Source organism: Bufo bufo, chromosome 6 (genome assembly GCF_905171765.1).
Source record: "Bufo bufo chromosome 6, aBufBuf1.1, whole genome shotgun sequence".
Lineage (NCBI taxonomy): Eukaryota > Metazoa > Chordata > Amphibia > Anura > Bufonidae > Bufo > Bufo bufo.
In genome coordinates, this window is record NC_053394.1 from 127,543,852 (window position 1) to 127,565,213 (window position 21,362).

Consider the following 21,362-nt stretch of genomic DNA (forward strand, 5'->3'; position numbering starts at 1 on the left):
GGGCACTATGTCACATTTGAAGAGCTCCTAAGGTACCCCCTACAGAGAAAATCCCCAAAAAGTGACTCTATTTTGAAGAAAAAACCCCAAGGAATATATTGAGGGGTGTAGTAAGTGTTTTGACCCCACAAACATTTCATAGAATTTGGCTGTGAAAATGAAAATTTTTATTTCAATTCTATTTAGTTTTGAGCTTCAAATGTTTGTTTCATTTTCACAAGTGTTAATAGGAAAAAAATTGCCCACATTTTATTACATAATTTTTTTCTAGTAAGACAACCCCTAACTCACACTACAGAGTCTCAGTGTATTTTTACAACATGTAGCTTCACACTGCTGTGCTCTGCCTTCTGCTTGTGATAGGTTTCTTTGTCAGCTCTTGCAAACCAAAGGCAGGAACAGTGTTGGCAGCATCTCATAGGATACACTGGATATCCTGCACACACAGATATTATAGAAAGGCAGTGTAAAGCCCCTATTAGACCTCTCAATAGTTGGGCAAATTATTGCAAACAAACATTCATAGGAAAGCTTGTTCCTAGTAATTGGCTTATATAATCAAGCAGTCAATGAACAAGCAAATGTCTGATGAAAAATGCCTGATTATTGGCAGCACATTTCCCTGTGTAATGCCTCGATAACACGTCAGTGATTTCTATCAGTTATTTTGAGTCCTAACCAAGTGCGGCTCTAAACACAGAACAGGTGCAGATCTTGTCTGTGGAGGCTCCAATCCTGGTTTTGTCTCACAATCACTGACCAAAACACTGACGTGTGAATGAGGCATAATCAGGGATGTGCTGCTGATAATGAAGAGGACAGAATGAGGGAGCAACAAATTGTTCCTCTACACAGGCTGATGCAAACAGCATGAATCAAGCCGATGCAAACGAGCTTGATGGATGTGTTCTCATCCAACGGCGCTTGAACATCCCGAACATCAGGCAGTGTAATACAGCTCTAAGTCAGGAAGTTTTATAACTCTGCAGCTAATCATTGTAAGGACTTGCCTACTATATCACTGAACTCCCCAGCAGCACTTTATGCATAGAGGAAGATACAATGGTGGAGATGGGTGGGTAGATGAGGAGTTTGAGAGCTGCTGAGAGGGATTTGATAGATGATGAGTTAATCCTGACTTTCACAGGATATCAGCCACACAGGAGAGACTGATCTCCTGTCTACACAGGCCAGCATGGTCTGGTAGTCAGACTGGTGATCAAAATATATTGCTGCAACTGAACTGGAGTAAACCTTTTACACTGCTAGAATATTGAGTTGGCCTAATACATCCAACATAATTGCTGGAGTGCTTCTTAAAGGGAGTCTTTCACTTAAACTGACCATTATAGAACACTAACACCATGATCTGCATTATAGTCCCCATATTAGAATGCTACTTACCGTATAGCTGTCCGTCGCTTATTTTCGCTAAAAAACACTTATTCAATATGTTAATTAGCTCTGAAGGTGCCCAGGGGTGGCGTGCAAGCGGCCGGTGCCCAGGCCCCTCGTCGCTTTTCATATGAAACCCCTCCCCTTTCACCCCTCTGGCCCTAGGTTCTTCAAAATTCCAGCACCAGTGCCGTTCACAAGATTCGCCGTGCCTGCGCACTTCATTCACCATTATGGGCAGAGGCACAAGAGCGTTTAATGTGCATGTGCCGGAATGGGGAATGAAGTGCGCATGTGCGGTGAATCTTGTGAAAAGCGCTGGATTTCTGAAGAACCTAGGGCGGGCCAGAGGGGTGAAAGGGGAGGGGTTTCATATGAAAAGTGACGAGGGGCCTGGGCACCGGCCACTTAAATGCCGCCCCTGGGCACCTTCAGAGCTAATTAACATATTGAATAAAAGTGTTTTTTAGCGAAAATAAGCGTCGGACAGCTATATGGTAAGTTGCATTCCAATATGGCGACTATAATGCAGATCATGGTGTTAGTGTTCTATAATGCTCAGTTTAGGTGAAAGACTCCCTTTAAGAAGTACCGAACCTAAAAATAGTACAAAATGAGTCTGCTCATAGCAGGTGGAGAATTGAAATTTCTGTCTCTCCATCAGTTCAAAATGTGCCTATTTTATTGCAAGATATTTATTTTTTAATAAATTTGACGCATATCATCTCCTGTACCAAGACTGGCATAAAATACACGTGCCTTGGTAAATACAGATCCACTGTGTTGTGCTTATTGCAGGTCCTGAGGGTGTGGTGTCTGATACAGAGGTTCTCTTCCTGATGTTCGTTGGATCCTCGTATCATGTGTAGCCCATCAGGGTCCCCAATAGGTATAAGGGTACTTTCACACTTGCGTTAAAGTTTTCCGGCATAGAGTTCCGTCACAGGAGCTCAATACCGGAAAGAAACTGATCAGTTTTATCCTAATGCATTCTGAATGGAGAGCAATCCGTTCAGGATGCATCAGTTCAGTCCCTCTTTCGTTTTTTGGACAGAGAAAATACCGCAGCATGCTGCAGTTTTCTCTCTGGCCAAAAATACTGATCACTTGCCGGATCCGGCATTAATTCACATTGAAGTGTATTAGTGCCGGATTCAGCATTAAGTGTTCCGGCAAAACGGATCCGGCTCAGACCTATAAAAATGCAAAAAAAATTTTAATACCGGATCCATTTTTTCCGGATGACACCAGAGAGACGGATCCGGTATTGCAATGCATTTGTGAGACGAATACGCATCCGGATCCGTCTCACAAATGCATCAGTTTGTGGCCGGATTGCCGGATTCGGCAGGCAGTTCCGGCGACGGAACTGCCTGCCGGAATCCTCTGCCGCAAGTGTGAAAGTGCCCTAACACAGTATTAAAGCCTGAAAGTAATAAATATCCACAAATATTGTGTGCCCTTAAAATGATCTAGCCAAACTAATCTGATGTCCTTCTGCTTTCTTCTAGGACCGAGTCTAAAATATGGTCGCCTCTTGTAACGGAAGAAGGCAAAGCAAACCCATATAAGATGAATTTGGCATCAAATACTCAGGTATCCTGTATCACTGTGTTGTTAACCCTTTGCTGTGCGGTTTGGGCAACAGTTGATAGAACTTGATACACAAGGCGATGCGGGGCGTGCCCACGTTCACATTGGTGGGAAAGCAGCAGGCAGGGATTTATGGGTTGGTTGCTTGTATTTGTGCAGTGAGTGAACCTGTTTCCTTTAGGTTAATATGCAATACAATTCTTTTCTGCTTGCTGGCTGTAATAATCCACTGCAAGAGGTGTCTGAAGCACATTGCAAACAGTGTAATCACTCCTCCAATGTTACTAAATGGGGCGAGAATATTTCTACTTTTTGAGAATGACAGATTTGTCACTTGAGTTGTTGTATATACATAGCTGTGCAGCTGTACTTCATGCTGTTTTGCACCTATTGTATATTCTTCCTAATGATTGAGTGTATATATAAAGCACAGCTGTGACTTAGTCCAGGGTAAACTGTGCTCTCATCTACTTTAGAGCTAAAGGTTATTTGACATTAATCTGCACATTCCAATGACTAAAACCAAAAGACTAGAATGTTAGTTAATTTTATGTTCCCAATGGTCCAATTACAGGGGCTTATACACAGGGTAACCATCAGGACCCAACAGTTTGTTCCAGATCGCTGCCCGCTTGTGTGAGCTGTATTTACATGCAGCGATCATCTCTTCTCTATGGGGACAAATGATTAATACGATCATTCTTCCCCATACAGATTCATTACTTGCCGGCAGGACGTGCCTGTTTACACAGAGTGATGTGCTGCCATGATGGGGTGGTTTTATGTGCTACATAAACAATCAGGTCACCCGGGCGTTTTGGTAGTTTCTCAGGTGATCGGCAACATATTCACAGGAGTTGTCAGGAACAAGCATTTGCATGAACTCCTTTCCTGATAATTAGCCCGAACTTCTACTGTGTAAAATGGACTTAAAAGGTTTTTTCCCAGACTTTAATACTAATGACCTATCCTCCGGATAGGTCATCGGTATCTGATCGGTGGGGGTCTAATACCCGAGACCTCCGCCGGTCAGCTGTTTCAGAAGGCACCGGCGCTCCTGTGAATGCATCGGCCTTCTCTGAGCTTGCCAAGCACAGCGCCATACATTGTATAGTGGCTGTGCGTGGTATCGAGCTCGGCACCATTCACTTCTATGGGGCTGAGCTGTGAATAGGCCACGTGACTGATCAACTTGTCATCACTGGCCTAGGAAAAACTGAGAGAGGGTTGCAGCACTAGTGCGAGCGCCGGTGCCTTCTCAAACAGCTGATCGTCTGGGATCCCAGATGACGGACCCCCACCGATCAGATACCGATGACCTACTAAGAGGATAGGTCATCAGTTTATAAAGTCTTGGAAAACCCCTTTAATTCTGAAGAACTTGACAAAGCTACATGCATGGGCCCTGTATAGCGGTACATGAAGACTCTATGGGTTTGCATTACTGACTCATGGGCACTTCATATGCCACTTCACAGTCCCTTTATGAGGCACCATATTCAGTCCTAGAAGTGCTGCCCCTACTAGAGAATATGTCCATAATGTGGCTTACAGTCAAGCATGCCATTCTTTTTCTCATGAATTGTTACAGAATTTGTGAGAAATAAAACCATGTTGGCATGTGTAGATCCTGTATTGTTGACCTTTTTAAAGATGCATACAGGCACCTATAACACTACTGAGTGCATGAGACCTTAAGGGCTATGGACACCTTTGGGGGAATTTTTATTTACATTCTACTCATTTTGGGCTACAAATTATATATTTTTTCAATTAGGCTTTATTAAAAAAAAAAAAAGTCAGCTTTTTTATTCCTTACAGATGTCCCTTTGTGTGTATTTGCAGAGTAGCAGGCTTTTTTTCCCATCAGACAGAAGCCCTGACAGCTCCCATGTAGCCCTTATCTGAACTGCTGGCAGCTCTTCAACACTCATTATAGCTGAGTTCTTATCAAACTGATAAGTATTTAGCGTAACACTTTCTACCCTGGAGGTTTTTTTTGCATTTTCGTTTTGCGCTCCCTGCCTTCTCAGAGCCATAACTTTATTTTTCTGTTCACATAGCCGTATGACGGTTTGTTTTTTGCAGAACAAGTTGTACACAAAGCCACCATTTAATATTGCATATGATGTAGTGGGAAGCGGGAAAAAAATTCCAAATGGGGTGAAATTGCAAAACAAAAAAGCTATTGCGCCACAGTTTTACGGGTTTTTTATTTAAGACGTTTGATCTGTGATAAAACTGACCAGTAACTTTCATTCTGTCAGTACGAATCCAGAGATACCTTATGTATAGTTTTTCTTGCGTTTTTATCACTTTTTATGTAATTTTTTTTGTAGAAAATGAAACGAAAAAAAATGGCGAATCGGACAGTTTGACACTTTTTTCTGTTTCGCTGTTTGCCGTATGGGGGAGATCTTTTTATATTTTTATACTATTGACGTTTTTGCACATGGCGATACCCATGATGTGTATTTTTATTTTTTTATTTTATTTATTTAGGGAAAAGGGGGTGATTTTAGAATTTTTTATTTTTTTAAAGGGAACTATAGGAAGCAATCATTTGATTGCTATTCTCATAGACTCCAATGCATTAGCACTGGAGTCTATGAGAAAATTACTAGTTTCCTATGGAGCCCTATTACAGGCAAGGGCTCCATAGGAAATACTATGCAGCAGCCTCCTGTCATTCACAAAGACCGAGGTTGCTGCACTCAAGCTCCGGCTCCTCCGATCGCCGCACGGGGGAGCCGGAGCATGACTGGAAGTGGATTGACCACGGCATCTTTAGTGTAAAATGTTGACGACCGGCATTACCGCTGGTTGCGGACATTGGCCGCGGGTGTCTGCTATAAGAAACAGCAGGCACCCCATGGCTATGGTGCCCGCTTTGCTCAGGAGCGAGCGCCATCTTTAAAGACCCGGTCAGCGCCGTACTAGTATAATGCTGGTCGGGAAGGGGTTAAAGAGGACCTGTCACCGCTCCTGACATGTCTGTTTTAATAGTTTCATCTATTCCCAGTGTAATAACAATTCTGGAGCATCTACAGTATTCTTATGGCTCTGTTGTGCCTTTCCTTTATTATTTCTACTAGAATTTATGAATGAATTGCTAGCAGTCTGCAGTAAGGGTACAGAGGGGAGGTAGCAAGTTGGGGGGTGTACCTGCACAGTCTGAAAATTGCACACTGATTGGATAGAGTGAGACTGTGCAGGTACACACCCCAACTGGTTACCTCCCCTCTGTACCCTTACTGCAGACTGCTAGCAATTCATTCATAACTTCTAGTTGCAATAATAAAGGAATGACACAACATAGAGCCATAAGAATAGATGTTCCAGAATTGTTATTACATGGGGAATGCATGAAGCTATTGACAGGCATGTCAGGAGAGGTGACAGGTCCTCTTTAAATAACTGTTTATGAGTAGGGTTGAGCAAACCCGAACTGCAAAGTACCTGGACCCGAACCCGGACTTTTTTTTACTGAAGTTCTTCTACCTTCATTCAGCAGGACCTGTGGTGAAGTCACTGCGCTTGCCACGTGGTGAGCGTGGTGACGTCACTGCAGGTCCTGAAGAAAGAAGACCTGCGCGATCAAGGCAATGAGGTGAGTTTTTTTTAATTTTTAACCCCTCCATGGCCATTTTATTTATCATTCTGTCTTAAGAATGCTATTATTTTTTGTTATAACAATGTTATAACGGAAAATAATAAAGTGAAGTTCGGGTCCCCTTTGACTTTAATGGGGTCTGGGTTTGGGGTCAAATTCGGGTCCCGAACCCGAACTTTGACCTGAAGTTCGGGCGAACCCGAACTTCCACGGGTTCGCTCATCCCTATTTATGAGCTGTAAGGCATTCAGAGATGAGGGCTACACCAGAGCCCCGTCAGGGCTTCCTTCCGACGGGACTCATGAACAAAAATCTTGCCACTCACAGAAACCATCTGTAAGGAAAGAAGGGCTGATCATTTTTTTTTTTTTTTTAATAAAGAACAATTGAAAAAATGATTTGTAGCCTAAAATTGGTATCTATATCCCTTAAATTGCCTAACCAATGAATGAAGCTCTGGTTGTATAACCCTGTTGCCTTTAATCAAGTGATTACAATGAATACAATTATTTTCTCACAAATCTGTCCATTAAGGAAAGAATACAAATATTCACACTAATAAGGACTGCATGTGCACTCTGCATGTTACGGGGTGGATGCTGACACGTAATGTTCATCAGCACCGTTCTCCTCACAATAAAAATCCTTCATTGCACAAAGAAACTGAATGAATCACAACTTGGCATGAGACTGGCATGCATGGCACTAGCTCTGTAATACGGTAGTTTTTATGCTTTTAGATCGTCATGCACGTACTGCCTTTACAAGTGCTTGAACCCTTCATGATGTTTTGTAGAAATAAATATTTTATAATGGATTAGTAATTAGAGCTCTTCCCTGCGGTAAATTACACACGAACTCTATGGAAAAGTTATATAGAAATATTACTTTGCTTCTTTTTCTATCCATATTTTGCACACCAATTGGCTCCGAAGTGTTGATCAGGAGCAATAAGAAGTGAATTCACGCTGTGACTTAGGCCTCATGCATTCGACCGCATTTGGGATCCATGTCCGAACCATGTATTTTGGGGGTCGGACTCTCTTCCCATTCTTTTCTATGGGGGTCCACAAAAAAGGGACCGCACACGGATGTCATTAGTGTGCTGTCTGCATCCGTATGGCCGTTATGCAAATTACAGAACATGTCCTGTTCCGGTCTTTTTTGAGGACCAGAGAAGCTATTTCTATTGATAAGGGTAAGAAAATTTCGGCACGCACGTGGATGGTATCCATATTTTATGGATCTGTGGATTGCGGACCAGAATTCGGATACGGTCATGTTAAACAACTGGACCTAGGCTGAGTTCACATCACTGTTTATTTTTCCGTTCTTCTGATCCATCAGAAAGCTAGTAAAATAAAGAAAACAATGGATCCTGTAAAAAAATAAAAATAAATCGGATCCTGTGCATCAGTTATGCAAATTTAGCATCTGTTTTGAGCCATTTCCATCTGAGATCCTTTATTTAGACAGAACTGCATAAATAACAGATCTCAGAAGGCTCAAACACATAACTGATGCCCAGGATCCGTTTTTTTCTTTATTTTTCTGTTCTTCTGATGGATCAGAAGGACGGAAAAGTAAACAGTGATGTGAACGCAGCCCTACCTGTGTCCCAGGGGTTGGGGCCTTCAGGGAAATGTGTCTTGAGAACATAACTGGGATAGTTCTAAGGAATATGAAAATATATTTAACTTTTTCCCCCTCCTTGGTCATCATTTAGGGAGGCAGTTTAAGGGCTCATGCACACGGCCTTGTTTTGGGTCCGCATCCTATCAGTATTTTTTGCGGGTTGGATGTGGACCCATTCACTTGAATGGGGCTGAAAAATATGCTTCCCGCGTCTGTTCCGAACATGTCCTATTCTTGTCTGTTTTACTAGGGCAGGACGTTCCATTCCACAAAATGGAAAGTGTTTTGAGCCCAGAATTGCATACAAGTCAAGTTGCTGCTTTATACTACAGCTGTTGCTCAATAGTTAAAATCAATTAGTAGTGCTACAAAATGTCTAGGTGTATCTCCAGGGTAAGGCTGGTTTCACACGGGCGTTGCGGGAAAATGTGCGGGTGCGTTGCGGGAACAGTCGCGATTTTTCCGCGCGAGTGCAAAACATTGTAATGCGTTTTGCACGCGCGTGAGAAATATCGCGCATGTTTGGTACCCAAACCCGGACTTCTTCACAGAAGTTAGGGCTTGGGATCGGTGTTCTGTAGATTGTATTATTTTCCCTTATAACATGGTTATAAGGGAAAATAATAGCATTCTGAATACAGAATGCATAGTAAAATAGCGCTGGAGGGGTTAAAAAAATAAATAAAATAATTTAACTCCCCTTAATTCACTTGCTCGCGCAGCCCAGCATCTCCTTCTGTCTCCTCCTTTGCTGATTGTAGGAACAGGACCTGTGGTGACGTCACTCCGGTCATCACATGGTCCATCACCATGGTAAAAGATCATGTGATGACCGGAGTGACGTCACCACAGGTCCTGTTCCTACAATCAGCAAAGAAGGAGACCGAAGGAGCTGTATTAAAATCTACTACAGACATAAGGCTCGTTTCACACTTGTGTCTACTGCTCCAGCAGGCCGTATTTCTGTCTGGTCCCAATCACTATATTTGGCTTCTGGCGATGATCCAGCGAATAAGCCGAGAAGCAGCCGGACGAACACCGCTGTGCGCAGCAGTGTGAAACTTACCTAAGATAGAGGTTGAACCACTGATACTTTGGCTAGCATCTGTTTTCTTTGGCAACCTCGTTAACATTTTCATTTGATTTGAATAGCATGCATGTTATTTCTATTTGAAAAAAAAGTGATAAGTGGATGCCAGACAGGCTTGATCAAATTCATCCCTTGTAAAACAATGATCCAACTTGTTTAATCCCTGGATCCGGACTATCCAGGATCTAACTAGCTTCATCCACTACACAACGTACGGAGCTGTGGGGTTCCAGCCCCTACATCCAGTGCCGGAGCTGCTCCCAAACAGCTGATTGTGGGGGTCTCTGGAGTCTTCCCCCAACAGATCAGATATTGATGGTCTGTCCTGAGGCTAGGCCATCAATATAAGGCCTCTTTCACACTACCGTATGGCTATTTCAGTGTTTTGCGGTCCGTTTTTCACGGATCCATTGTTCCGTTTTTTTGTTTCTGTTCCATTTTTCCGTTCCGTTTTTCCGTATGGCATATACAGTATACAGTAATTACAAAGAAAAAATTGGGCTGGGCATAGCATTTTCAATAGATGGTTCAGCGAAAACAGAACGGATACGGAAGACATACGGATGCATTTCCGTATGTGTTCAGTTTTTTTTGCGGACCCGTTGACTTTAATGGAGCCACGGAACGTGATTTGCGGGCAATAATAGGACATGTTCTATCTTTCAACGGAACTGAAAAACGGAAATGCGGAAACGGAATGCATACGGAGTACATTCCGTTTTTTTTGCGGAACCATTGAAATGAATGGTTCCGTATACGGAACGCAAAAAACGGCCCGCAAAATGGAAAAAAAAAATGGTAGTGTGAAAGAGGCCTAAAAGGAGGGGATAACCCCTTTAATGTTACCAGTCCCTTCATTGATTCTGTCAAGAATGGATCTACTACCTATAGGCGACTAGAAGCAGATTGTCCTATTTATGAGTATAAAAAGGAACTAAACAACCTGACAGATTTCGGTGGCGGCTGCGTTTTCTGTGTAATTTACAGAGAAGTAATTCTTACAGGCCTCTGTAGGAAACTGATGTAATCTGGTCGGTGTTCAAGAAAAATACATTACTATTTGTGTCTGAGGCCAGATCTAAACCCTTCTGAGCTCATTTATAACACTTGACAAGGCCATTCTAGGATAACCGTTACTTTAATGAACACGCATTGCATAAATTATAGTCTGTTCTACATATGGAGAAAATTTATTTTTGCTTAGATGTAGCAGAGCTTTATCTGGCATTTTGTGTTTTGCTAATTGTCTGACTAAGGGTACTTTCACACTAGCGTTTTTGTTTTCTGGTAGGGAGTTCCGTCCTAGGGGCTCAATACCGGGGAAAAAAACGCTTCAGTTTTATCCTAATGCATTCTGAATGGAGAGCAATCCGTTCTGGATGCATCAGGATGTCTTCAGTTCAGTCCCTCTTACGTTTTTTGGACGGAGAAAATACCGCAGCATGCTGCAGTTTTATCTCCGGTCAAAAATACTGAACACTTGCCGGAATGCCGAATCTGGTATTAATTTACATTGAAGTGTATTAGTGCCGGATCCGGCATTAAGTGTTCCGGCAAAACAAATCCGGCTTTTCAGTCTTTGCATGTGCAGACCTTTAACCTCTTCCGGACACAGGGCGTACAGGTACGCAGGCACCTGGGACAAATGCGCCGGGGGTCCTGTGATCCCCCCGTGTAGGCGATCGCAGCAAACCGCAGGTCAATTCAGACCTGCGGTTTGCTGCGTTTTCGGGTTATTCGGGTCTCTGAGGACCTGATAACCCGGAACAGGATGGTGATCGGTGGTGTGTTTTTACCCCACCAATCACCATCCTTAGATCCTGAGTGGTGATGGTTACATCACCTCTGATTGGTAGGTGGGCGGGCCGGCGGGAGATTCAAATCATAGCAGCGCTCCTCCTCCTTTTGTGTCCGGAGCCCGAGGAGAGAGGAGAGCTGCCTGCACGTGTGGAGCATCACCCCATCTGTGCCCCAGCACCCATCCTTGCCCCCAGGACCCGATCTGTGCCCCAGCACCCCCCATCTGATCAGCAGGTAATTAGGGAAAGTATAGGGAAAGGTTGGGCTAGGCAGGGATAATAATGGGAAAGTTAGTGTGAAAAAAAAGTTTGATCGCATCACCCTAAGTAGGGTGTCTGGGGTCCACAGCACAGCTGTGTGACCCTAGACACCCAGGGGTGCTGCCGCTTGCTCCCCTGCCCCCCTCCCCCCCCACAACTTTTTTGGGGCGCAGGCTTTTTTTTTTTTGTGCGTACGCTGACTGTGGCCAGCACTCTTAGCGTCCGGCCACTGTTAGAGCATCGCACACCCCATCGCTGATTCAGACGGTTGATCAGCGTTTTTGAAAAATTTATTATTTTCTTCCACATTTTTCACCTTTTTTTAGTTAGTCTTTTTTTTTTTTTTTTTTTAGTTTTTAGGGATAAGTACGTGAACACCCGTGCCCCCACACACACTGAATAAAGATTTACACGCACGCACACACACACACACACGCAGACACACACTCCCCTATGGCCCGCCAGATGTTCTCGGCCGAGGAGGCATACGCCCAGCTTGCCTCTGAGTCCGAGAGTCCTAGTGAGGACGAGGATGACCCCACTTTCCTGTTGTCATCCGCGTCCTCCTCATCATCTAGCGATGCTAGGGACCCTGTGGCCCACCCTAGTACGAGCAGCTCTGGGGCTCGTACTAGTTTTCCGGCCCACCAGTTAAATCCACCGGAGCCCCCTGCCGGTGAACTTGTCTGGTGTACCACAGAGCGATTTGAGCCCGTGATTCCTGAGTTTGTAGGCCAATCAGGAATCCAGATTTCCACAGTGGGCTTCACTGAATATGACTTTTTTAGTCTTTTTTTTTCAGTGACCAACTGGTAAATCTAATGGTGGAGCAGACGAACCTGTACGCCCAACAGTTCGTTGCTTAACACCCGGGCTCCTTTTTGGCTAGGTAGAAAGGTAAAGGACGGCTCACCTCTGGCTCAAGATGGCAAGGTGCACCAAACAGATGTCGTACCCTAATCACCAAAGAACAATTGTAAAATAGAAAGAATGGGCACTCTTATACCTGGTTCACAAAGTTAGCAAAGTGACACTATTTATTAATGGCAATTAATAAATATACAGATCATCACCATACATAAATGAAAATATATATCCTAAACAGAATGTTACCCTAATAAATGTTGCAATTAAAACATCAAATAAAATGTCAGGTAAAATAGCAAATGAATCAGTCCACTGATATAACTACTAGATGGGGATGTGGACCTGTAGGTCCGGCCGGAGTTAACCAGGCTGCATAGGAATAAGCGGACTAGATATCCTCTATTAATTATAACAGTGGCCGATGCCGAGGAATTCTCCAGACAAGAAACGTGAAAATAATTATAAATCAACGTGTATACGTATAAGAATCCGATGTGATAAATACCAATAGTGATATAAAACAGTTTTTTAAAGTGAAAATGTCTATAAGGTAAAATAAAATAATAATGTGGCTAATTATAGGGGTGCTCAAATTATTCAAATGTTAAACGTCTAGATAAAAGCATAAAGTGTCGCTGGAGACTCGGCAATATTAGAGGGCAGTAAGTCTCACTGGTGGTTCTATTCCTAAAAAGCGATCTTCCTGTTATAACACAGATCTCCTAGGAATCGGCTTGATATAGCACTATTCAGTCGGCACAGTTCATCAGAGTGTACTATATTACACAAAGTTGCCAAACAGAGCCACTGAGGAAGAAGGTGGGCAACCTTCGAAACGCGTCTGGCGTGGACCAATTGGACTGACAATAAACCGTCTTCTTCAACTATAACAGTTTAATATATCTGTTGGACTAAGGAAGCGCTTCCTAAGGAGAACTAAACCGCGGCCCTTTGGACACAGTGCAGTGAGGGGCGGGTGAGTTTGAACCACCTATGCTGACCAATACAGGTGGAACACCTACTCCAATTAATGAAATTGAATGTGAATCTGTGAATCTGGAGCGCAAGAGAACGAGCGCCTCTACTCACAGCCGGATCTGCAAAATTGAAAGACGCCTTATGCAGCACTTCTATCCAGCAGTTAAGCAGCTTCTCCACTTGCTGCCCACAAGGAACAACAAATAGTGTCACTTTGCTAACTTTGTGAACCAGGTATAAGAGTGCCCATTCTTTCTATTTTACAATCCTTTTTGGCTAGGCCCGGTGGCTGGACCCCGGTCAGTGCAGCCGAGATGAGGACATTTTGGGGCCTCGTGCTGCACATGGGCCTAGTCAAGAAACCTAGTGTCAGGCATTACTGGAGTGGGGACGTCCTCTACCAGACCCCACTTTACAGTACGGCCATGACTGGTTTGAGGCCATCCGGAAATGCCTGCATTATTCAGATAATGCAGCATGTCCCCCCCAAGGTGATCCTGCCTATGACCGTCTGTATAAAATACGGCCGGTCATCGATCACTTTGGGGCCAAATTTGTACAGGCCTATGTACCTGGAAGGGAGGTCGCGTTTGATGAGTCTCTCATTGCGTTCAAGGGGAGACTCATTTTCCGCCAGTATGTTCCCTCAAAGTGGGCGAGGTATGGCGTGAAGCTGTACAAACTTTGTGAGAGTACCTCAGGGTTCCCGTATTCAACCCCCAGAATGTCCCCCCACTCTGGGTGTTAGCAGGAAACTTGTGTGGGACCTTATGCACCCACTGCTAGATAAAGGTTATCACCTGTACGTGGATAACTTTTATACTAGTATCCCCTTGTTCCAGTCCCTTGCCGCCAGATCCACGTCCGCTTGTGGGACCGTGCGGAAAAATCAACACGGCTTCCCTGCCCACCACCTCCAGGTACCTATCTGCAGGGCTGAGACCCGTGCCCTTACCAGTGAAAACCTGTTGCTGGTCAGATATAAGGACAAGAGGGATGTCCTTGTACTGTCCACAATTCATGGTAACGGCATCACTCCTGTCCCTGTGCGATGTACCGCGGCAACGGTCCTCAAGCCCGATTGTATCATCGACTACAATCGGTATATGGGAGGAGTTGATCTCTCTGATCAAGTCCTCAAGCCATATAATGCCATGCGCAAAACCTGGGCATGGTACAAAAAAGTTGCGGTCTACTTGGTGCAGGTTGTCTTGTACAACTCTTTTGTGCTGTCCCGAAGCGCTGGCAACACAGGGACATTCCTTCAGTTCTATGAGGCAGTACTCAAGGCCCTGATCTTTTCAGACCGGGAAAGAGCAGGCCGGAGTACCTCGGGAACTGGAAGCGCCCGGATCGTCCCTGGCCAACACTTTCCAGGTGTGGTCCCCCATACTGGGAAGAAGGGACGAACCCAAAAAAAGTGCAGAGTGTGTCGCAGGAGGGGGATACGGAAGGACACCACTACTTTATATTCCAATTTAGCCACTGACAATCGGATAAAAAAACTGGTTCTCAGACTTGAGACACCAAAAAAAATATACAAATTAGGTATCGCCGCGTCGGTAATAATCTCCTCTATAAAAATACCCCATGACCTAACCCCCCAGATAAACACGATCCATAAAAAAAAAAAAACGGTGCAAAAAAATTTATTTTTTTGTCACCTTGCATAACAAAAATTTTAATAGCAAGGGATCAAAAAGTCATATAGCCCCCAAAATAGTGCCAATAAAACCGTCCTCTCATCCCGCAAAAAATGAGCCCCTACATAAGATAATCGGCAAAAAAAAAAAAAGACTCAGACTTTAGAGATACAAAAAAAAAATTTGGTATCAAAAAGGATAATATAGTCTAAAACCTAAATAATTGTAAACTTATTAGGTATCGCCGCGTCCGTAAGAATTTCCTCTATAAAAATACCCCATGACCTAACCCCCCAGATTAACACGGTCAAAAAAAAAACTGTGCCAAAACAGCTATTTTTGGCACTTTTCCATTTCAATCCGTTTTTTCCGGTAACAAAGCAAGTGTTAACAACCAAACAAAATGTAATATTTATTACCCTGATACTGAAGTTTACAGAAACGCCACATTTGTGGTCGTAAACTGCTGTATCACTAAAAGGCAGGTTGCAAAACGAAAGGAACGACATGGTTTCTGGAAGGCCGATTTTGATGGCCTTTTTTATTGACACCATGTCCCGTTTGAAGCCCCCCTGATGCACCCCTAGAGTAGAAAGTCCCTAAAAGTGACCCCATCTAAGAAACTACACCCCTCAAGGTATTCAAAACAGATTTTACAAACTTTATTAACCCTTTAGGTGTTCCTCAACAGTTAATGGCAAATGGAGAGGAAATTTCAGAATTTCAATTTTTGGTAACCTTACCTCACAAAAATGTAATATAGAGCAACCAAAAATCATATGTACCCTAAAAATAGTTCCAACAAAACTGCCACCTTATCCCGTAGTTTCCAAAATGAGGTCACTTTTAGGGAGTTTCTACTCCAGGGGTGCATCAGGGGGGTTGAAACAGGACATGGTGTAAATAAACCGGTCCATAAAAATCAGCCCTCCAAAAACCACACGGCGCTCCTTTCCCTCTACGCCCCGCCGTGTGGCCGTACAGTAGTGTACGACCACATATGGGGTGTTTCTGTAAACGGCAGAGTCAGGGCAATAAAGATACAGTCTTGCTTGGCTGTTAACCCTTGCTTTGTTAGTGGAAAAAATGGGTTAAAATTGAAAATTTGGCAAAAAAATGAAATTCTAAAATTTTTTCCCCATTTGCCAATAACTCTTGTGCAACACCTGAAGGGTTAACAAAGTTCGTAAAATCTGTTTTGAATACCTTGAGGGGTGTAGTTTCTTAGATAGGGTGACTTTTATGGAGTTTCTACACTAGGGGTGCATCAGGGGGGCTTCAAATGGGACATGGTGTAAATAAACCAGTCCAGCAAAATCTGCCTTCCAAAAACCATATGGCGCACCTTTCCCTCTACGCCCTACTGTGTGCCCGTACAGTAGTTTACGGACACATATGGGGTGTTTCTGCAAACTACAGAATCAGGGCAATAAATATTGAGTTTTGTTTGGCTGTTAACCCTTGCTTTGTTACTGGAAAAAATAGATTAAAATTGAAAATTTGCCCAAAAATCTAAATTCTGAAATTTTATCTCCATTTGCCATTAACTCTTGTGGAACACCTAAAGGGTTAACGACGTTTGTAAAATCCGTTTTGAATAGCTTGAGGGGTGTAGTTTCTAGAACGGGGTCATTTTTGGGTGGTTTCTATTATATAAGCCTCACAAAGGGACTTCAGACCTGAACTGGTCCCTAAAAATTGGGTTTTTGAAAATTTCTGAAAAATTTCAAGATTTGCTTCCAAACTTCTAAGCCTTGTAACATCCCCAAAATATAAAATATCATTCCCAAAATGATCCAAACATGAAGTAGACATATGGGGAATGTAAAGTAATAAACTTTTTTTGTAGGTATTACTATGTATTATAGAAGAAGAGAAATTGAAACTTGGAAATTAGCAATTTTTTACAAATGTTTGGTAAATTTGGTATTTTTTTATAAATAAAAATTTATTTTTTTGACTTCATTTTACCAGTGTCATGAAGTACAATATGTGACAAAAAAACAGTCTCAGAATGGCCTGGATAAGTCAAAGCGTTTTAAAGTTATCACCACTTAAAGTGACACTGGTCAGATTTGCTAAAAATGGCCTGGTCCCAAGGTGAAATAAGGCTGTGTCCTTAAGGAGTTAAAAATGCAAAAAAAAATGTTATTAATACCGGATCAGTTTTTCCGGATCCGGTATTGCAATACATTTGTCAGACGGATCCGCATCCGTCTGACAAATGTTTACTTTCTGTATCGATTACTCAAGGTTTTCAAGATCTCTGCTTGCAGTCACTTGGTGGGAACCATGTGATGATCACACAGGTGTTCAGCTCAGTACAAGAGACTACTGCGATAACCGTACAGTACCTTGAGCCCCGATTTGTATAATCATTATCTCATGAGCAGGACAGATTATTATATTTTTTTTGTTCTTCTGAAGTGCCTATGAAGTGTATCCGGCATTCATTTGCATTAAGGGTTCCGGCAAAACGGATCCGGCTTTTCGGTCTGTGCATGCGCAGACCTTTTAAAAATGCAAAAAAAAATAATAGCGGATCCGTTTTTCCGGATGACACCGGAGAGACAGATCCGGTATTGCAATACATTCGGATCCGTCTGACAAATGTCATCAGTTTGCGTCCAGATCTGCCTGCCGGAATCCTCTGCCGCAAGTGTGAAAGTACCCTTAGGGACCCCAAAAAGGCACCTAATAATAAATAAAATAAAATAAAACATCATCATCATCTCGTGTGTTCTGTATTTCATATTTCTTATAGACTTTCAGCTAACATCTGGAACTGGTGTTTTTACAGCAAAAAAAGCAACAAAAATCGTAGTGCAGAAAACACTATTATAAATCAATGTGAATCCCCTGTAAAAGTGTACTACAGTATAATTTCCTGTGAAATCTCGTACATAATCAGAGGAAACGGAGGTGCACACGGCACTCATAGTTTCAGCGTTTTGTGCTGTTTTTGTACTTGTTGATCCGTTTCCCGAGAGACAAGATGTAATGACAAGGGTGTGTCAGCCAGCGGCTAGGTGTGATAAGAAGGGCAAAGCGGGCACAAGATATAACAGGACTATTGTTTCATGCACTGGAGCCATAATGACCTCATTAGCATGGAATGTCACGGGAATAAAGGGGTTTTTTAAAACTTGATTTAACACATTCAATACCAGTCCTATCTGACTGGTATATGACATTCCCATAACAGATTTCAACAAATAAAGGTTATCCTTTGTATAATGAAAAGCTGTACAATCTTTCAATTTACTTTCTGTATCGATTACTCAAGGTTTTCAAGATTTCAGCTTGCAGTCACTTTGTGCAGACCTGCAATTTGCAGTCATGTGCAGGAGGCCTAAAGGGGATATTTTTTAGGATTTTGATGGTGAAGGTCTATCCTCAGCACAGGCCATCACTGTCAGATCAGCGAGGGTCCAGCACCCTGCACCCCAGTGATCAGCTGTTTGGTTGTAGCTCTGGTGCCGTCCATTGTGTAGTGGATGGAGCTGGTTACTGCAGCGCTGCTCGATTCACTTCATAGGGAGCAGCTGATCTGACAATTATAACCTATCCTGAGGACAGGCCGTCAATGTCAACATCCTGGATCAATGAGATAGCACTTCTGTCTCTGTCCCTGCCTGACACCGATATGTGCGATCTGTGCAAACAGGAGAGGATGGTGAGAGATCATTCAACTCATGGAGAGGACTGTGGGAAACACTGCCCAGGCAGCAGGGAATACATGTAGCTATGATGATATCACTAGTGGGAGGAGTCAGACCAGTAAGAAGAGGACTACACCGTGGGTACCATATTGTACCGTACACTGTAACTTGGGATGTTGATACTCCTATCATGTTCCATTGAGGTTTTTTTTTTTTCAATGGTCAAAAGAAGACACACTAGTATTAACAAGAGCTGACTTTAAACTATTAAAGGGGTTCTCCAGGAATTATTTAAAATAACCAACAGCAACCTGTCCTTGATTGTGAGCAGGACTGGTTATTCTAGGACAAGTTGCTGGCAGCCATTTTAAAGAATCCCTTTAACCTCCTCTACCTTAGACTAATAAAGTTAGTGGCATTGACCAAAACACATTTAAATACCAGGCACATTTTCAATAAAAAATATATATATTTATTTTCTAATTTCCTGTTGTCTAAACCTGTGATGCGGGGGCGTCTTATGGTCAGGTGCATCTTATTGTACAAAAATATGGTAGTTACCGGTCAGATGTTGAAGTTTTATTGCCTGAACTACAAAAATTTAATTTGGATTGGTTAATATGTGGCCTAGTAGTCCTATGCAGGGGGTGCAGGACAAAAACTGCCCTCATGGGTGTCCTGGACCAAAATCGGTCACATTGATGCCCAATTTTAGTGGTAAGAGGTTGAAATCACATCTTGAAAAATCTGTATATTTAAAGGGGTCAAATCTGATACCATATCGTACATGACAACCTTTTTAACAAAGCTACAACCAGCCCTGTACCTCACATGGATCCAGAGATCTCCTCACCATTCATTGCTCCAATTGCTCTGCTAGATTCAATGCAGGTTGGCAGCTCAATGGGCCTATCCTTTCTGCTGTAGCTCTTTCCCTTCAATGGCCACAGATATCTCTGGTGACAGTTGAAGATTTAGGCTAGGGCTACACGACGACATGTGTCGCGCGACACATAGGGCGCGACTTTACTGCAACATTTGTCGCACCAATATTGCGTGATAATCTTTATAATGATAGTCTATGGTGTCGCACTGCGACATGCTGCGACTGCGACGCGACAGTCGCAGAAAAATCCATTTTGAATGGATTTTTTGCGACTGTCGCAGTCGCAGCATGTCGCAGTGCGACACCATAGACTATCATTATAAAGATTGTCACGCGACATTGGTGCGACAAAATGTCGTCGTGTAGCCCTAGCCTTAAACTGAGCTTGTGCGACCACCTCAGTGAGATGGTCGCACAAGCTCATAAAAGAACAAACAGCAGGTGGCGCAATACTGATAAATTTATTTGATAGCTCATTGGCTATACTAAAATTTTAAAAACAAACAATTACATCCAGGTGCTGGTTTGAAAAATGTAGAATGTATTGAGTGGCACAACCCCTTTTAAATGTGAGGACTGGTGTGGGGGCTTCCATTTTGCCCAGGGTATGCTCCATCACTGACCGATAGATGGAGTCATGTTGATCGGCATTGCATGAACATTGGCTTGTCACTCCACGCGTGCATGTTAGAAACACTTCTGATTTTCCTTCTGGTCCCCTTGCATGCAGGAAGTAAAACAGATAGGAAGTGCACACAATCGAAGTGCTATGCCGTTCACTGCCGCTTCCAGCTCCCCCAAAGTGATCACTGCTCAGTACAACAACCCGGCCGGCCTCTATTCCTCTGACAACATCCAAAACTTCAATAACACTTTGGAGACCAAATCCGCTGGTGCCCACGTGCCAAGTAAAGAGTAAGTATCCTGGAGCTGGTAATGCCAATGATCTATACATTCTATAGTGTGTACGGTCAGGGCGTATAATGTGGTTTCCTTTCTAGCGACTATAAAGAATAATCCTGATGAAATGTATTGACCTCTGACCATTTTCTGCCTCTTCATTCACAAGCATTCTACAGCTGATCGACAGATGGGAAACTAACCGTATGTTTTTTTCATTTACCAGAGACCTGTCAAATTTCAGCGTGCTTTCAGCATGACTTACCAGCCACTAAAATCACCAACCGACTCCATCAGGTGCTTTCTCCTTTAAATGGACTGCTCCTAGTTTATAGTAGGCCAGTCAGTGACACAAGATTGACACCATGAACGCTATTTATACGTTATTTCACATAGACCCTCGGGGCATGCACTATTCTGGTCCGTTTCTCACGGAACATGGACAAGGAGACAATGGTTTCCGATGTTCGCCAGGTCCACGCCTTACTCATACATACCGTTATATTAATAATCGTTCATATGACCATTCTGACTTGATTTCATATGACCCCTTTAGAGGGTTAAGTGTATACTAGTTAAAGGGCATCTGTCAGCAGATTTGTCCCTATGACACTGGCTGACCTGTTACATGTGCGCTTGGCAGCTGAAGGCATCTGTGTTGGTCCCATGTCCATATGTGCCCGCATTGCTGAGAAAAATGTTTTAATATATGCAAATAAGCCTCTAGGAGCAACGGGGGCGTTGCCATTACTCCTAGAGGCTCAGCTCTCTGTGCACTTTTATTGATAGGGTCAGGTAGACGTAATCACGTTAACGCTGCCTGACTCTGTCAACCAAAGTGGAGAGGGCCATGGTTGCCAAGTGTCCAGAAATTCCTGGAAAGCCTCTAAAAATAGGGCAGTGTTCGTGAAAAAAATGGACGTGATGAATTATTATTTATTTATTTTTTTTGTGTGGCTGGTGGTACTTGAGCAGATTATTTCGACTGCTAATGTACCAAGCCATAGACCTGTATTACTTGTTTTTTAATCTGTCCGTAA

General features: G+C 43.1%; 1 protein-coding gene across 7 annotated transcripts in view; it reads left to right on the top strand.

Annotated features, from left to right (window-relative positions):
- Nucleotides 1–21,362, top strand: part of PDLIM1 (PDZ and LIM domain 1) — a 78,904-nt gene that overhangs the window by 42,849 nt on the left and 14,693 nt on the right. For 4 of the 7 annotated variants that reach the window (XM_040434708.1, XM_040434710.1, XM_040434709.1 and 1 more), the window contains exons 3-4: nt 2,907–2,991; nt 20,549–20,619. In XM_040434708.1, coding sequence (XP_040290642.1) covers nt 2,907–2,991; nt 20,549–20,619 — 156 coding nt within the window. Of the gene's footprint in view, nt 1–2,906; nt 2,992–20,152; nt 20,338–20,548; nt 20,620–21,362 lie in introns of those variants that run through there. The other 3 variants (XM_040434711.1, XM_040434712.1, XM_040434714.1) reach the window with 2 other exon arrangements.